Raw genomic sequence first — 19846 nt, forward strand, 5'->3', positions numbered from 1 at the left:
TCAGGCCAAAGTAGAATACAGAGGAATCATGATATCCCTTGATTTAGACCAGTGATTCCCAACCTGTGGTCTATGGACCACCAGCGGTCCACAAGGATTATTCATGGTCTCCAGATCTTTGATCCTTTTAGTCTCTTTCAAATGAGCTTCTTCCGTTTTGGCGTCAATATCCCTCTTGAATTGCTTTGTCCAGAATTAGACTCAGGGTTAATATTCCAGTTGAAGAGGTCTGACCAAAGCAGGGCACCATGACTTCCCTTCATCTCTAGACTGTAGATTCCTTGGGATGCAACCCAAAATCCCATTGGCTCATGTTTAACTCATGGTCCACTGACACTCCATCCGCTGCTTTGCTCAAGTCTTGCAAACGGAGGGCATTACCTTCCTCAATGGCCCCCGTCCGGCTCCAGTGGGGCTTCCCTTCTTTGCTGCGGCCTTCCAGAAGGGGCTCAGGGACCCTCACAATGTTTACACCCATTTTTTGTGTGCCATGCGCCAAATGCTAGGGCTGATCATGCTGGCAAACCGATATACACAGAGGCTCCATGTCAAAAGAAAACAGTGACAGCCTGAGAGTATGTGCAGAGCATTACAGATGCACCATATCAACGCAACACTTGCACAACAAACGACACAGTTTCTCTGGTGTTGCAAACAGGACTCTGGGCAGATATCCCGACCAGGCCACAAATGTCGGCAGCCGTTTGCTTTTGCTCAAGCCTTGCCTCTTTTACAGGGCTGTTGTAATGGAAACAAGAGGATGAGATGAGAAAAGAGGAAAAGAATACTGTCGCGAATAAATATTAGGAAACAAAAATCTGGTTATTTTAATTCTTAAAAATGTCCGTAGGCAATTCAGAGGATTAATACAAACATAGGCTCAAGTTCTGATTTATAGAAGGGCACTGCATTTAAAATAAACATAATCTTGGCATACTTTAGACCGGTGGTGTGTGTGTATTTGTTTGTTTATCTGGATGTGTACCAAAGCCACCATGTCATTCTTGGTATATTTACATGCAGGGCAGTCCATTAAAAAAACCAAAACGAGTTGGCAAGGAGATTTGGAGAAAATCAATACAGCGAGAGAATCATTCTCACATTCATACACAAAACATGGTGGAGAAAGGAGGGAGTGAATCAGGGCAGAAGACCCCTTTAAGAAGGGAAAGGGACCCCAAACTGAAAAGTGCTTCGACATAGAACAGGGAAGAGGGGAGAAAGGAAGAGCCAAGTGCCTGAAACTGGATTTGTTTCCCTTGGCGTTCCGGCTGTCGTACATAAAAGCCACCCAAATGCCACTCTTCCAAGTGCCAAAGCCACCACGGAAAGTGCTTATCTCCATTGGATGCACGAAAGGAAAAGATTCGCCCCAAAATCAAGACTTGTCATGAAAGTAGACCCCCGCCCTCCCAACCTGCCTCCCCCCCCCCCCCCAAATCAGCACAAGTTTTATCTCTGCAGAAAGAAAATACAATAGAAGTGGCCTTGTTTTTCCCCCGGTTGGCCCCAGATCACACAGCAAGGGCCTCTCAGAGGACCTGGGTCTCTAAGCGCCGGATCTCCTTCACCACGAGGTCGATGTTGATGACGGGGTTGAAGTACAGGGCCCAGTAGAAGAGGCAGTTGCAGACGAACTGCGGGATGACCGGCCAGAAGAGAGCCATCAGGCAGCCCTGGGTGGACACCCGCCAGAAGTGGCCCCACATCCGCTGAGGAAGCGTCCTGAAAGGAGAGCAACAACAGAGCGAATGAAAGGCCTTCGCTTCAGGGGCCTTGCATCCTTTTCCTCCCTTCCTTCTTTCTTTCCTCCCTCTCAACCTGATACTGCAAGGTTCTTTGCAGAGTAAACCAAAATGCTGCTGTTAATGCACCTTCATTGTTTTGGAGGGACCGAGAGAAACAAGAGTTGAAGGATAGAGCTGCGAGGAAAAGGTTTGGTTTGCATATGTGTGCATGTTTACTTCAATCACTCTGGTCAGCTATAAAGCTCATGGTGCAGAACAGTCAAATGTGGCACTTTCTTGCACCCACTCCTTTGTGTTATTCTGCAAATTAAGCTATTGTATTTTAATCTCATTTCTAGTGTGTAATTGCACCAGGACTGTGAAGCAGCTGGCTGGGAGTCAGCTGCATTAAGATTACTAACTGACCAAAAGGTCATGAGTTTGAAGCCAGCCCAGGTCGGAGTAAGCTTTCGACCATTTGTGTAGCCTGCTGTTGACCTTTGCAGCCCAAAAGACAGTTGCATCTGTCAAGTAGGAATATTAGGGTACCACTTATGCAGCCAGGCTAATTTAACTAATTTACGACGCCATAAAATCTCGAGCAAGCGTACAAAAGAATGAGGAAGTACTCCACCAGTGTCACAAATGGATAGTGAAGCAACAGCTCCCCTGGTGGCCAGAATACCCTCATGAAGCTGCAAAGTTAGATAGCCTCTGTGTGTCTGTCTATATATGTTGTGTGTCTATGGCATTGAATGTTTGCCATGTATATGTACATTGTAATCCGCCCTGAGTCCCCTGCGGGGTGAGATGGGCGGAATATAAGTACTGTAAATAAATAAAATAATAAATAAATAAATAGATACTAGAGTTATTTGGGCACTGAGCCAATGGGTTTCCGGGGCCAAGCTGGGTTTGGACCCTAACTTCCAAGTCATAGGCTAACGCTCAATGACATACTAAACCACATGTCGACCTCGAGGATTGAGAGCCGAATCCAGCCCACTATGTCATATAACGTGGCCTTCCAGGTACTGTACTGCAATTCCTGTATTCCTCACCATTAGACATAACAAGGAGTCGCGGTGGCGTAATGGATTAAACCCTTGTGCTGGCTGAACTACGGACCTGAAAGTCAGCGGTTCAAATCCATGAGGCATGGTGAGCTCCCATCTGTCAGCTCTAGCTTCCCATGCGGGCACATGAGAGAAGTCTCCCATAGGATGGAAACACATCCAGGTATCCCCTGGGCAACGTCCTTGCAGACGGCCAATTCTCTTACATCATAAGTGACTTGCAGTTTCTCAAGTTGCTTGTGACATGATAAAAAAAACCATTAGACATCACAACTAGAGCTGAGAGTTGGGATACAGTCACATCTAGGAGGCTGCAGCTTGTTCTGTTGAGCCAGGAGAATGGGTTTGGATTGATAAATAACGCTTGTGGATAGGATGCCTGGCCTTAGCATACCCTGTAAACTTTCCCCAACCACAGGTCTACAATTCCCACCATTATTATTATATTTATTATTTTACCCTCTTTCTTATTATTGGAAGGATACATAAGCACATTTACATTGAAGAAGGTTAGAATTATGGTGTAATCAGAGTTGGACAGTCTTATCTTAAATTACAGTTTTATATAAATATTCAAAAACATTTATCCCACTGATGCCTCAATTAATAAAATTTTACCGGTATCTATTTTTATTTTGAAATTTAACCCTCAGCTTAAACTCGAGTCAATACGTTTCCACAGGTTTTTTTGTGTGGTAAAATTAGGTCCCCCAACTTATATTTGGGTCAACTTATACTTGACTATATATGGGTAATCTATATTTAAACTTTGTGGCTCTCTGCTTATGCTACTGATTTATGTCAAATATTAGAGGTTATTCTTTAATACAAATGTATTTATTTATTTATTTACGGCATTTATTTGCCGCCCTCCTCACCCTGAAGGGGACTCAGAGGGGCTTACAAGATATATATATATATACATACAATATATTATATTATTAGTACAATATCAGCATTATATATTACTAAATTGTACTATTAAATTATAAATTGAATTGTAAATTGGCGGACAGGGAGCTCTGGCGTGGGCTGGTCCATGAGGTCACAAAGAGTTGGAAACGACTGAACAAATGAACAACAAAGTTGTACTATACCATGATATTGTGATATTATTAGTAATATTACATGTAATATAAAATATATAATTATAATATCATCATTATTAGTAGTGTTATATTGTATTATATTATTATATTACAAATATTATATGTATATACAATATTATATTATCTTACATTACATTATATTATTAGCACAGCACTGGAGACAAGATGGAACTAAATTAAATAAATTAAAGGCAATACTGGGCCAAGCAGATAGATACTTGTGACCTAGGCATAAATTCACTATATTAACCCTAGGCCCGTGGTTCTCAACCCTAGGTGTTTTGGCCTGCAACTACCAGAAATTCCAGCCAGTTTACCAGTTGTTAGGATTTCTGGGAGTTGAAGGCCAAAACAACTGGGGATCCACAGGTTGAGAACCACTGTTCTAAGCCAATTTTTAACAGAAACAGCAGCCAGAGCCACAGCGTCAAGAGGGTCTTACCTGAGCTCCCTCCTGGACCAGAGCCTCCAGAAGGAGAAGAGCTCCAGGACGGAGAGCAGCATGGCGTTGACGATGATGAAGCGGGACGTCCAGTAGTGCACCTCCAGCCAGTCCCAGGCAAACTCAGCCACCAGCTGGTAGGGCAGGAAGAGGAACTTGGCCACGAACTCGCGCCACTGCTTCCAGGCCGGCTCCTTCAGGTCCTGTGGAGAGACCTTGGTCAAGAGACAGGGCAGCGAGAGCCACTGGTCAGCAGAGGGCCATGGCAAGGCACCTTGCAGGGCTCAAATGCAGCCCTGAGAACTTCCTGAATGACCTCCCATCAGAAGTGCCACGTTTTTCTTTCACCAGGGAAACCAAGCGGCCTCAGAACAAAACCAAGACCATCATTTCCTAGCTACAGACCTGAACTACAGGCTCATCAGCCTTCCTCTTAAAAACTTGTATATCCCTTATATTATGATTATTGTTATGATTATTATGATTTTACTGACACAAAAACACAGTATGTCACAGCAAACGAGATCTATATGCTGGATTTCGTATCACAAAATCACAAGTCGAACACTTCCCAAGCGTCTAGAACTGTGTGATGTATTTTCAATAATAATAATAATAATTATAATTATTATTATTATTATTTTCAATAATAATAATATTATTTATTTATTATTTACAATATTTATATATCGTTTTTCTCACCCCTAGGGGGACTCAAAGCGGATTACACATAGATAATGGCAAAAATTCAATGCCTTACAACTATAATATAATACTATAATGATAATGTAATAATATAATAATGTATTTTCAATATTATTATTATTCGTATTATTATTATTATATTTAATTATACCCTGATTTTTCTCTCCAGGAGGAGATTCAAAGCAGCGCACATTTAAAGCATTTCAAAACAATTTAAAATCTACAAATATACAAGCATTAAAAGAGAATTAAATATTGGTATTTAGAGAATTCAGTTAAAATCCATAAAACCATATTCAAAACTAAAAACTAAAAATGACAACAACCTGCTTTAATTTGGGGAATTCTACTTATTAAACCACTGAGCTGCTGACCAAAAGGCCGGCAGTTCAAATCTGGGGAGTGGGGTGAGCTCCCACTGTTAGTCCCAGCTTCTGCCAACCTAGCAGTTGGAAGACATGCAAATGTGAGTCTATCAATAGGTACCATTTAGGTGGGAAGGTAACAGTGCTCCATGCAGTCATGCTGGCCACATGACCTAGGAGGTGTCTGCGGACAACGCCGGCTCTTCGGCTTAGAAATTGAGATTATTTATTTATTTACTTTGCTTATATACCGCTGTTCTCAGCCCGGGGGCGACTCACAGCGGTGTACAACATAGAAGGAACAAAATTCAAAAATTCAAGACATAATCTAAAATCCACATCCAGCAATAACAAAAACATCATCATCAAAAACATCATCATCAAAACGTCATCATTACTACAAAAGCCATTCCGTGTCGTCCCATCGTCCAAACCACAATCCAGTATCATTTCCGTTGTTCCAATCCTATCATCATTACCTATCATTGCACTTCTTGTTCGAACGCCTTCTTGAACAACCAAGTTTTTAATTTCCTGCGGAATACCATCAGGAAAGGAGCCATTCTGATGTCCACGGGAAGGGTGTTCCACAGCCAAGGAGCCACCACCGAGAAGGCCCTATCTCTCTTCCCCGCCAGCCGAGAGCATCAACCCCCCAGAGTTGGACACGAGTAGTTCTAATGTCAGGGGAAACCTTTACCTTAATTATATTTATACTGCTTAAATTTTGGGAATTAAACATTATATTGGTTGTATCTTCCCCCAACTGCAGGGAAGAACTGAATTGGGTCCTTGCTTGCCAGTTCTCTAAGTATTTATTTATTAAAATGCCCACCTTTCAGAAAGGCAGACCAGGAAAGAGAGCTTGTGTGTTCCAAAAGCAGAGAAGCCCAAGCTTTCCTTTCCTGGGTTATATTATTTATTATTAACTTCACTTCTAAGGCACACTTTCCCTGCTAAATACACATCTCTAAAAATGGGGTGTATCTTAGAATCACAAGTGTATCTCATGCCTTTTTGTTGGTGGAGGCGGTATTGATAGTCAGGTGCGTCTTACAATCAGTGGTGTCTTACAATTGAAGAAATATAGGTAATTATAAATACTACTAAGTAAAAATAATAAATATGACTAAATAATAATATAATAAATTACAGAGGTATCCTAATGTATTTTTGAGGTTATGGTGACCATGAAATTAGGTTGTGTCTCACAATTGAAGAAATACAGTATCATAATCATTATCATCATCATCACCATCATCTGTGACTTGCATTTCAAAGCCACGCAGTCACCCCCTGCACATCCCATTGAGAGGCGCATCCAATATGGCTACCCCTTGGCCTGCTCCTAGACCCTCACCAGCAGCTTGGCAAGGATGTCCTCGAACTCCTCCTCCTCGGCAGGGCAGATGGTGTGGATGAAGGGCAGGAAGACATCTGTGTAGTCGAACAGGTAGAGGTACAGCATGGTGAGGCGCGGGGAGCTCTTCAGAGCATAGAGTAGGAACAGGGACTTCCCCGGATGGACAGCCTGAAACAGGGAAGGAAAGAGAACAGAGAGTGAACTTTGACAGAGAGGGGGAAAGGAAAGGCCATTTAGGTCTGTGAGGCTATACAGATACACACACACATATACACACAGTAATTATACACACATGTATGTCTATTAAATTGAGAGGTGAGTCTATGGGTGCTTCTAGAATTAATGTGGTCTGACCCCACTTTAACTGCCACAACTCAATGGTATGGAATGGTGGGATATGTAGTTTCATAAGGTCTTTAAGAGTCATAGATATCAGTTTTAACTGATTATTTTTAATACCTTTCATTGAACATTGAGAAAACCAAAGCAGGTATCAGCCAATCCCTCTCTGATGCCAGAAATACAGGTTAATGGTATAACAGTAGAAACTGTTGTCCATTTCTGCTACTTTGGCAGTCACCTCTCCACAAAAGTAAATGTTGACACTGAAATACAACACCGCCTGAGCTCTGCGAGTGCAGCATTTTTCCAAATTAAGCAGAGTGTGTTTCAGGACCAGGACATCCATAGGGAGACCAAGGTGCTTGTTTATAAAGCCATTGTCCTCCCAACCCTGTTATATGCCTGCAAAACGTGGACTGTTTACAGATGTCACACTCAACTCCTGGAACGATTCCATCAATGTTGCCTCTGAAAAATCCTGCAAATTTCTTGGGAAGACAGGCAGCAAATGTCAGTGTGCTGGAAGATGTCAAGACCATGAGCACTGAATCGATGCTCCTACACCATTAACTCCGCTGGACTGAATGCCACGTTGTCCGAATGTCCGATCACCATTTCCCAAAGCAGTTACTCTACTCCCAACTCAAGAACAGAAAACGGAATGTTGGTGGACAGGAAAAGAGATTTAAAGATGGGCTTAAAGCCAACCTTAAAAACTGTGGCATAGACACTGAGAACTGGGAAGTCCTGGCCCTTGAGCGCTCTAACTGGAAGTCAGCTGTGACCAGCAGTGCTGTGGAATTCGAAGAGGCACGAATTGAGGGCGAAAGGGAGAAGTGTGCCAAGAGGAGGGTGCATCAAGCCAACCCTGACCGGAACCACCTTCCACCTGGAAACTGATGCCCTCACTGTGGAAGAACATGAGGGTCAAGAATAGGGCTCTACAGTCACCTACGTATCCACCACCAGAACACTGTACTCATACTCAGAAAAAGAGGGATCACCTAAGTGGAAGAGTCATAGCTCTCGGTTTTAATTTTTAATACTATTACTATTTACTTCTATTTTAATGTTTATATATTTTTAGATTTTAAATTGGATTGGCTTGACTGTAGGCCACTTTGAGTCCTTCTTACCTTGTACTCCCAGAGGTTCTGTGGCGGCTTGACCCCCAGCGCCTTCACGCGCTCCAGCTCCACCATGATGGCCTTTCTGTGGCTGCCGTTCTCCACGTGGTACGGGGCCCTGGCCAGGTCTTCATCCGTGAGCGTCAGGAGGAGCCTAAAGATGAGACACCCCGGAACAATAAATGTTATGGGGAAACAGGGCTACCAAGGCTAGGTTTCATCTACACCAGGCATGGGCAAACTTGGCCCCTGCAGGTGTTTTGGACTTCAACTCCCACGATTCCTAACAGCCTCAGGCCCTTTCCTTTCCCCCCTCAGCCGCTTAAGCGGCTGAGGGGGGAAAGGAATGGGCCTGAGGCTGTTAGGAATTGTGGGAGTTGAAGTCCAAAAACACCTGAAGGGGCCAAGTTTGCCCATGCCTGGTCTACACCATTGAGACTAGGGAGATTCACACACAATGAGGCACAGACATCTCCATCGGAGCCAAAGCATCTGCATCTAGAGCAAGAACAAGCTCCTAGCAAAGCTGACAGCGAGGTGGGAGCATGTGACTACTCACTAATGGGTTTGAAACTTACTTGGGACACACACCACTGTTCCCCCAGTATCCTTATCACCTGAGGGGCATAAAGTCTTCAATGAGAAGGAATAATAATAATAATAATAATAATAATAATAATAATAATACTTTATTTATATCCTGTCCTATCTCCCACAAGGGACTCAGGGCGGTTTAAAACAAAAATTGGTAAACATTCAATGCCAAGAAAAACATAACAAACACATCAAATAATGGATAATCAAATAAACAAGGAAGCTGCACAGAGCAGCCCCTCTCTGTCTGTCTGTCTCTCCTATCAAGAATGGGTAGAAATCGTAAAATACATGTTAGCAGAAGCCCAAACAATGGCAGCCTTGGGGTGGAAGGATCAAAAGGAAATGTAAAACATGGTATAAATATTTATAATGGTAATAATAATAATAATAATAATAATACTTTATTTATATTCCGCCCTTCTCACCCCAAAGGGGACTCAGGGCAGATCACAGTACACGTACAAGGCAAACATTCAATGCCAGTTTGTATAGACAACACAGACAGACAGAACAGAAGGAAGTGGTTTGTTTCGACTCAGTGTCCAGCTGTTTTTGGTGCCATGGAAGGTTGGGCTCAAGTCCACGGGGTGCTGTTGCTCTATCCTTTATGACAAAGAGCTGTCAGGACTTCCTCTTTCCTTTTGGTCACCCAGCATTTTCTGATCTTTTTTCTTTATGGCGTCGTAAAATACCTCCACCGCTTTTTGTGGTACCTAAAGCTGTTTTCACCTTGCTTAGGTAAACAATGAGCTAGGCCAGTGGTCCTCAACCTGGGGTCCCCAGATGTTTTTAGCCTACAACTCCCAGAAATCCTAACAGCTGGTAAACTGGCTTGGATTTCTGGGAGTTGTAGGCCAAAAACATCTGGGGACCCCAGGTTGAGAACCACTGAGCTAGGCTAACAGATGGTAGCTCACGCCAACCCGGGGCTTCGAACTTGCAGGCTTTTTGGTTGATAGATCTTATAATTACTGATGATTTACCAGCTGTGCTAAACCTCTGGTAATCTGCTATCAGATTATATGCTTCAATATAATAATAATAATAATAATAATAATAATAATAATAATAATAATCTTTATTTATACCCTGCCACCATTTCCCTCAATGGAAACTCACTGAAGGGAGAACTAAATCACTGAAGGGAGAATTAAATATACATCCTAAGGAGAACTGGGAGTCAAAATGGAAAGGCTTTATAGCCAGAGTAAAAGGGAAAGGAAAATACAAGGAGCTGAATCAGACAATCCTCATGATTAAACAAATAAAACAGAAGAAAGAGCAGAGGTACAACTGTTCCGGAGGGAGGGAGGAAGAGGGGGAAATTGGATAAGAATAAGTAGCAGATGTAAGAAAAGGAATATAAAGGATAGGAAAACAGGAATCATCAGAATGTTATGAGGATATATGGAAAACATTTTTTGTAAAGGTGACTGTGACAATGTTATAATTTACTTATATGACCAAATTTTATATATAGCACCCTCTTCACCTTCCGTTGACCCTCTCCAGCAAAAACCTCTCCATGTAGAGGGAGGTCCAGGGTCCGAGCTGCCCCAGCCAATGGGTCACCTCCTCAGCCGTCCACTTGGCCACGGGTTTATGGACCAGGAGGTCATCTTCCGAATCCCGGCTGCTCCAGTGGTAGCCCAGCAAGACCACCTAGAAAAGAGAGCAAGAGGTTTCACAGTTAAGAGGCATCAGGGTGCCATTTCTTTTGCAAAATGGCATGTTTCAGAAGGCTGCTGAAATGACAGGAAAGCTCTGAATGGTGGAATAAGGGCAAGAAAACACACAGAATGCTCACAAACACAAGCACATTTTAAACTCGCGTCTTGTGTTTAAATCTTTTTAAAATGTATTTTAATATGTATTTTGGAGAAATATGTATAAGCGGTCCCTAAGTTACAAACACCTGACTTACAAGAAAGGAAATCCACTCCTCGAAGACTAATTATCAAGGGAAAAAGGGGTCTCCAGGGAAGCTTTCCCACCAATCCTTGTTTTCACAACAAGCCACATTTTTCAAAAACCAATTATCACAGGGACAGAAAGTGAAGTGAATTCTTCTGAAGAGGGGAAGACAGCAAATCAAACACTACTGGGGTATTCACCCTTTCCTATGCTATCCAAAGCATGTATGCATGCATGTATATGTATGTATGCATGTATGTGTATAAGCCTGAAATTACACTTAAAAATATACCTGTTAAAAATTACAAACAAATTCAACTTAAGAAGAAACCTACAGAACCCATCTTGTTGTTGAAGGCTTTCATTGCCAGAATCACTGGGTTGTTGTGTGGCCAGGTTCCAGAAGCATTCTCTCCTGACGTTTGGCCCACATCTATGACAGGCATCCTCAGAGGTTGTGAGGTCTGTTGGAAACTAGGCAAATGGAGCTTATATATCTGTGGAATGTCTAGGGTGGGAGAAAGAACTCTTGTCTGTTTGAGGCAGGTGTGAATGTTGCACTCTAACAACCATCATGTCAAACTACATAGGAAAAGCCATTGAAATCCACAAGCATGTGGACAATGTCAACAGAAAGGAGGAAACCATGAAAACGAACAAAATCTGGCTGCCCGTATTAAAAACTCTAAAATCAGGACAGTAAATAAAGATCAACACTCTGAAAACAGGGGAGTTCCAGACAAGAAACAACCAGGGCCAGATAACAACTCCCAACAAAGGATTCCCCCAGGAAGGAAGCAGCCAGGCTTTGAAGCTGCAAGGCTATTCAATGCTAATCAAGGTGGCCTATTGCAACATTCACACTTGCCTCAAGCAGAGAAGACTTCTTTCTCCCACTCTGGACATTCCACAAAGATATAAACCTCACTTGCCTTGTCTCCAACAAACCTCGCAACCTCTAAAGATGCCTGACATAGATGTGGGTGAAACGTCAGGAGAGAATGCTTCTGGAACATGCCCAGAAAACTCACAGCAATCCAGAACCTATCTTGTTTGTAACTTGGGGGGTGGCCTGTATTTTATAGAATATTTAAAATGTTCACGTGTGTTTAGCTATATTGTAACCTGCTTTGAGCCACAAGGAAAGGCAGGTAAGAAAACTATTATTATTATTATTATTATTATTATTATTATTATTACTAGTGCACAACATATCTGTCTATTTGGGTCACCTATGGGTGCCCTTTAAATTTAAGCTGCTCCTTTGGAGAGAAGACAATGGGAGAGAGAGAAAAGAAGCTGGAAGCAGCACTCACGTACAGGGTTTTTGAAAAGAAAAAAGTATCATTCACAAGGAAGGAGAAGACGGGCAAAATCAGACCCAATAGTTGATATGACTATCCAATCATCTCTTTATTTATATTTCACCTTTCCTACCAAACTAGGACTCAAAGTGTCCTTACAAAAGACACAAAATTATTACAAAGGGACTCCTTTTTAACTTTCCTTTTCAGGGGATGTCTTCTGGGGTCCTTTCTGTCAAAGGGAAGGGCTGATTCAAGGGGTCTATAATTATAATGTATTTGGTTATGTGTAGTCAGAATGACATTGACAAATGGACACTGACAAATGGAGTTAGGGCTGTCTAGTGACCAAATGGGCAGGAACTGGAAAGTTTTATTAACATGCAATAAAGTTCAATTGCTCATTGTTTTGTGCAAAAGAAAGCAAAGACATGGGGATCAGAAGATTTGCGTGTTTTATGACCCTGGCTACAATTTGTGTATAAGACCCACACAGATATATACACATACCATATTGACTCGAGTCTAATGTGGCATTGAATCTAATGCACACCTTTATTTTCAATATCCTGTAACCAAAAAAAGTATTTGCTGCCAAATATAATGCACAGCGCCAAAAACTAACCTCTTTGTCATTTGGCCATTACAGTTGCTGTCTGCTTAGAATTCCTACTCTAAAAACAAAACTGTTAGGGCACAAAAGAAAAAACTTTTTGGGTGCATTTTTTCTTGCTTAATGAATCCATTTGAATTCTCTTGGTTCAATGCTATGGAGTCATGGGGGCTGTAGTTTTACAAGGTCTTGAGCCTTCTATGCCAAAGAATGCTGATGCTTCACCAAAGTACAAATCCCAGGGTGGCATAGCATTGAACTTTGGCCATTAAATTAGAGATGACGTCTCTCAAAGAGGAGCTCCTGGTGCAACTTCCTCTTTTGCTTTGGCTCAGTGCTAAGATTACTGTATGACGCGACTCTAATGTGCACCCTAATTTTGGTCATGTGATTTAGACAGAAAAAGGTGAGCATCAGATTCAAGAAGACATTATATATAAAAACACACTGAACAATGCATGTTTTGGTGCCAGATTCACTCCTGTGTGGTCTTGGAGGATCCTTTTACAATATAATAATAACAACAACAATAATACCCCAACACCATTTCCCTGATGGGGACTTGAAGCGGCTTACATGGGGCCAAGCCCAGACAACATAATACAGCAATAAAATCAAAGCATATACAACAAACAATGGCAATAACAATAATAATAAAATAATAAATAAATAATTAAATTAAAATTCCAATAGACACAATCACAATAGAGATGACAATGGGTGGGCCACATATTCCGAATAAAAAACAATTAACAGACTATGATGAGATAAAATAGGAGCAGGATGTTTATGTCTCTCCAACACAGACACAGCCAATGCTGAAAAGAGCAGGGGAAAAGGGGATCTTAAACTGGGGTGTTGTGTGGTTTCCGGACTGTATGGTCATGTTCTAGCAGCATTTTTCTTGAAGTTTTGCTTGCATCTGTGGCTGGCCATACAGTCCAGGCCATACAGCCCAGAAAACGACCATACGGCCCGGAAACGACAAAACACTCCAGTGATTCAGGTCATGAAAGTCTTTGATAATAGATTTGCCGCTGTTTAGGACAAGGCCCGCAATGCGGCACCGACGCAGTCCCTTTGATAGGGAGTCCAGGGGGAGGGAGACGTACCGCCACACACGTCAATGCCGTTAAGACGCCAGAGAAAAATCCTCCTCCGCGTGGATTGATTCTCGCAGTGTTGGGTGCTGCCGGTGCCTGCTCCGTTCCATATTTATGGAAGGCAAGGAGGCTGTCAGCAGCCTCCGGGTTTTGCCGAATGTCCCTTTTCCGCTGCTCGATGGCGTCTGGAAAGAGCTTCTCAATGGCATCCCTGGAACAAAATGGAAGTGCTGCCATTTGCAAAGGGTCTTTGATGGCCGTCGCGGAAAGCTAGGACCTTTGGCTCTCCAGTTTCCCCTAAACTACAACTCCCAACAGTAAGCCTACTAACTGGGCAAGATAAGTGTAGATTCTCCCCAAGAAAGAAAATGGGGGATAGTTTGAGAATTGGATCCCAGTTGGCTGTTCTAACCAAAACTGACTGTAAAATATCAGGATCACCTGAGGAGGATGTTGACTCTGGGGAAGCCCTCCCACTTCTCCCGGCACTCGGGGCATTCGTTCTTCTTGGAGGCAGCCCACCACAAGGCCAGGCAATGCCGGCAGAAGCTGTGCCCACAGTTCAAGGTGGTGGGCTCCACCAGGACGTCGTAGCAGCAGTGGCAGGAGAACTCGCTTGCCGAGAGGCGGCGGGGGTTGGAGACCCCCGCAAAAGGGGATGACGTCTGGCCGCCTGGGCCCTCAGGCAGTGGCAACGGGACCCCCGCCTCCATCTTCGCTGCTGCAACTGGTCAAGCAGCCAGCAGGGAAGCCCTCCCCGGCAACCTTAGGTCCTGTGGCACATTGTAGGCTCTGAGGGAAGGGAGAGAGACATCCATTATTCCACTGGCGGACAGCAGTCTTCAACATTGGGCTACAACTAGGTTTAAATCCCCACTCTACTGCAAAACCCACTGGCTAACCTTGAGCAAGTCACACACTCTCAGCCTCAGAGGAGGGCCAACTCTCCTTGTGAGATAACCCTGAATCAATAGCCTTAGGGCCTCCTTACGTCTTGAAGATTAATACGTCTTAACATATAACATCATCTAGATATACTGGATTCTGTTTAGATACTGGAATTGATCTCAGCCTGTTAGTTGTCAGCAACCATTTTATCTCTTAATAAGGTATTAGTTGTTTTAATTTTTATTCTGTTTAAATTCATATTTTGTGATTATGTCTGTTAGGATTGTCTAGTTTTATTTTTTTGTTAATTTCTATTTGATATTACATTTATAGCAATAGTTGTTTTATTTTCTGTGATGTGCCTTGTTTTGATGTTCTCTGTTATATGTCTTTTGTTGGCATTGGATGTTTGCCATGTGTGTCGGAAACTGCCCTGAATCCCTTCGGGGAGATAGGGCGGTCAATAAAGTTTAAAAATATATTGTTACTAAATTGGAAAGGATTTGAAAGCACAGGGCATCAACAATTGCTTTAAATATGTTGCTTGTTGCTCTGGGTTCCATTTTCAGGAGAAAGACAAAATATAAATGTCTCAAGTGCGGTTGGTGGGGACGAGACAGAGAGGCTTCTCTGTGGTGGCTCCCCGGCTCAAAGAATACCCTCCCAAAAGAGATTAAGATAGCCCCCATCCTCCAATCCTTCTGATCCAATCTAAAAACATGGATGTTTAAACAGGTTTTTGATCTCGAATAGGCTGTAATGGGCCCATATGAGGTTGACACTCTGGAACTTTAGTTGTGAACTAATGACAGCTAGTATTAGCCATTTTATTTTATGTTTTATGTGTTATCATAATTTATAATTGTAAGTGATATTGTTTTATACTTATATAACGTTTTATATTATATGTTGAACCCTAAAGTGCCTTTGTAAGCTGCCCAGAGTCACTTCAGGGAGACGGTGGCGGGATATAAACTTTATTATTATTAATATACTAACAACACCAATAGCAATACCGATAATACTACCAACAATCATATACTAATATACTAATAATATTGCAGTAGTTTTGATGATGATGATCATAATAATAATGTTGAGGCCTCAAAATCCAACTGACAATAAAAATAGTAATAACAATAATACTAATTGTAGAAACAATAGTAGAAGCAATAATAATGATATATAAAGAGATTCCATCTGAACATTGGGAAGAACTTCCTGACTGTGAGAGCCGTTCAGGAGTGGAACTCTCTGCCCCAGAGTGTGGTGGAGGCTCTTTCTTTGGAGGCTTTTAAACAGAGGCTGGATGGCCATCTGTTGCGGGTGCTTTGAATGCAATTTTCCTGCTTCTTGGCAGGGGGTTGGACTGGATGGCCCATGAGGTCTCTTCCAACTCTACGACTCTATGATTCTATATACATACTGCTAGTTGCTTTGAGTTCCATTTTGGGAAGGAAGGCAGGACATAAATGATTAAAATATACTTCTAACAATGTCAATAACAATGTCAACAATACTAATAATATAGCAGTCGTTTTAACAATAAGAGCAATAATAACAGTAATGGGACTATCAACAGAAATACATACACACACACACACACGAAATGTATTGTGTGTGTGTGTGTGTGTATGTGTGTGTGTGTGTGTGTGTGTGTATATATATATATATATATATATAATATCATAATATTTATTTATTTCATTTCATTTCTACCCCACCCTTCTCCCCACAGAGGGGACTCTGGGCGGCCTCACATAAGCATCAATGATGCTATCAACATCTTCTATCTATATATATAAAAATGCTCTGTGTGTAATGAGTACCTTAAAAACAAAAGAACCAATGAACGAAACCACACCAAATTTGGAAACAAAATGTCTCACAACACAAGGAGTGACCATCACTCAAAAAATTATGATTTTGTCATTTGGGAGTTGTAGTTGCTGAGATTTATAGTTCACCTAAAATCAAAGAGCACTCTGATCTCCACCAACGATGGAATAGAACCAAACTTGGCACACAGAACTCCCATGGCCAACAGAAAATACTGGAAGGGTTTGGTGGGCTTGACCTTGAGTTTTGGAGTTGTAGTTCACCTACATCCAGACAGCACTGTGGACTCAAACAATGATGGATCTGGATCAAACTTGGCATGAATACTCAAGTGTAAACACTGGTGGAGTTTGAGGAAAGTAGACCTTGACCTTTGAGAGTTGTATTTGCTGGGATTTATAGTTCAACTACAATCAAAGAGCATTCTGAACCCCACCAACGAAAGAATTGGGCCAAACTTTCCATACAGAACCCCCATGACCAACAGAAAATACTGTGATTTCTGGTGGTCTTCTGAGACCCTTCTGAGACCCCCTCACAACCCCCCCAGGGGTCCTGACCCCCAGGTTGAGAAATGCTGCCTAAAGGCCATGTAGTCCAACTCTCTTCACCAGGGCAAGAAAACATAATCAAAACCCTCCTGAGAAAGAGCCATCCTGTGTAGATACAGATAAATAGATATGATTCACACACACACACATATATGCCAGATATAGTATCATAGATTTCAAAGGGACCTCTAAATAAGGGCAATGATATGTTGTATGTTCCAGAGTAAGCAAACCATACAATCTCTACATCAACATTGACAAGAAATTGGTGTCCCCATTGGTGGGGACACGAGACAGGGCCTTTTCTGTGGTGGCCCCCTGACTCTGGAACACCCTCCCCAAAGATCTTAGACAGGCCCCTACATTGGCAGTCTTCAGAAAGAACTTGAAGACCTGGCTGTTCCGATGTGCCTTCCCAGAATAGGAAATCTCCAATACCAAGTCCCATAAGCACTTTATTAGAACTAAGATTGCTGCACACTGCACTTGCCTTATAAGCCTTATATACCTCCTGTCACATCAGCACTTTTAATCCTGTACCCATTACTCTGGCCCGGCCCAGTTTTATTGTGTCTTGGTGTAGTGTTTATTGCTTGTTGTTATATTGCTTCAATTGTTTTTAATTTGCCTTAGGTTTTGTATTATTATATTGTGTGTTGAGGCCTTGGCCTTTGTAAGCCACATCGAGTCCTTCGGGAGATGCTAGCGGGGTACAAATAAAGTTTAATAATAATCATAAAAAAATATTGTTTACCCACAAGCGAACACTATTTTCCTGGGCCACAGCAACGCGTGGCAGAGGGCAGCTAGTATACAATAAAATTTAAATTAAAACTGTAAAACTCAATTTAAAACATTATACAATACATTAATAAATTCATTGATATTATATATCAATGAATTTATTAATGTATTGTATTATATATTATATATATTATATGTATATATATTATATCTTATATAAATATTATTTGAGTATATATAGATTCTATATGTATGTGTGATATATATATACACACACATATATATACATATGTATGTATATATATGTGTGTGTGTATATATATATATACACACACACACACACACATATATATATATTAATGTATTGTATTATATATATATCATATTAATATATATATATAATATTAATATATATTAATGTATTGTATTATATATATTATTAATGTATTGTATTATATTATATATATATATATTATATTATATCTTATATAAATATTATGAGTATATATAGATTCTATATGTATGTGTGTTATATATATACACACACACACACATATATGTGTATATATATATATATGCACACACACACATATATATATTAATGTATTGTATTATATATATTATTAATGTATTGTATTATATTATATATATATTATATTATATCTTATATAAATATTATATGAGTATATATAGATTCTATATTATGTGTGTTTTATATATATATACATATGTATATATGTGTGTGTATGTATATATACACACACACATATATATTAATGTATTGTATTATATATATTATTAATGTATTGTATTATATATATATATTATATCTTATATAAATATTATATGAGTATATATAGATTCTATATGTATGTGTTATATATATATATATACACATATATATACATATATATGTGTGTGTATATATATACACACACACACACATATATATATATGCACATATACATATATATATGTAGCAATAATAATGGTAGCTATGGTAATGATAACAATAACAATGGAAAGGTTCTACTGCCCAATTAGCAATAATTAAAACGATAACAGTCAGGCATTACTCCTCCCAGTAAGCTCTAAAGTCTCCCCTCCCTTCCCAGAAGGCCCCAGAGGGCCCCAGGGCCCCTCACCCGGACCACAAGAGCGGCGACACCATCGCGGTAGAACCCAGCCGGCACTCACTTCCGGGCGCGCATGCGTCTTGGCAACGGATGATGTCACCGCCAAGGCCGCTCTTTCAAGATGGGAAAGCTAGGGAAACGCCTGCGCCTGCGCGCCAGCCCTAGCAGCCAGACTTTCTCACAGGGATCCTCCGCCAGAAAGGGCGCTCGGTGGAAACAGCCGGAAGATGGGGGTGGGACTTCCGGTCTGTCAAAGCGAAACAGAAAGTAAAGGGTTTTTGAGGAGAAGGAGGATACAGACAGTGTGCAAAGTGTATTTGAAGGGAGAGTTGTTGCTACTATTATTATTTTATTATATATTATTATTGTAACTTATTATTATGAACTTTTACAATTAATAATTATTAAATAATTTATAATAATTTAAATAAACAAATAATAATAATAATAATAATAATGACAGATGGCCAACAGAGGCTGGATGGCCATCTGTCGGGGGTGATTTGAATGCAATATTCCTGCTTCTTGGCAGGGGGTTGGACTGGATGGCCCATGAGGTCTCTTCCAACTCTATGATTCTATGAATGTATTCTCTACCTCTCTTTGCAGCTCCTTAAGGGGCACAAAAGGGTTCAAACAGAAGTAAAACGAAGATTAAGATCATCAGGAGAGGCCCTGCTCTCGATCCCACCACTCTCACAAACGTGGTTGGTGGGGATGAGAGACAGGGCCTTCTTGGCAGTGGCCCCGTCTGTGGAACTCTCTCCCTAAGGACATCAGGTTGGCCACCTGTCCTTTAGAAGACAACTGAAGACCTGGCTCTGGGGCCAGGCATTCGATTAGAGGCCACAGGCAATAGGAAAAGGAAATTAGGATTTTGTGACATGGATTCTCCCAGCTC

At 41.2% G+C, this 19846-nt stretch overlaps 1 protein-coding gene across 3 annotated transcripts; it reads right to left on the reverse strand.

The window, feature by feature from the left end:
* Positions 1–803: 803 nt before the first annotated feature.
* On the reverse strand, positions 804–19063 carry LOC137095238 (bifunctional apoptosis regulator-like). 3 transcript variants are annotated; one of them, XM_067461676.1, is made up of 8 exons: positions 19007–19063; positions 14229–14579; positions 13797–13998; positions 10346–10515; positions 8266–8410; positions 6785–6955; positions 4355–4569; positions 804–1725 (listed from the first exon to the last, which is right to left on the reverse strand). In XM_067461676.1, the coding sequence occupies exons 2-8, from the start codon at positions 14498–14500 to the stop codon at positions 1533–1535; spliced, it is 1368 nt and encodes a 455-aa protein (XP_067317777.1). In that variant the 5' UTR covers positions 14501–14579; positions 19007–19063; the 3' UTR covers positions 804–1532. The 3 variants fall into 3 exon arrangements, with proteins under 3 accessions (XP_067317777.1, XP_067317778.1, XP_067317776.1); XM_067461677.1 differs by having other exon boundaries at positions 4355–4557; positions 18955–19028; XM_067461675.1 differs by having other exon boundaries at positions 18955–19028.
* Between the last annotated feature and the right edge of the window lie 783 nt (positions 19064–19846).

Source organism: Anolis sagrei, chromosome Y (genome assembly GCF_037176765.1).
Source record: "Anolis sagrei isolate rAnoSag1 chromosome Y, rAnoSag1.mat, whole genome shotgun sequence".
Taxonomy (NCBI): Eukaryota; Metazoa; Chordata; class Lepidosauria; order Squamata; family Dactyloidae; genus Anolis; species Anolis sagrei.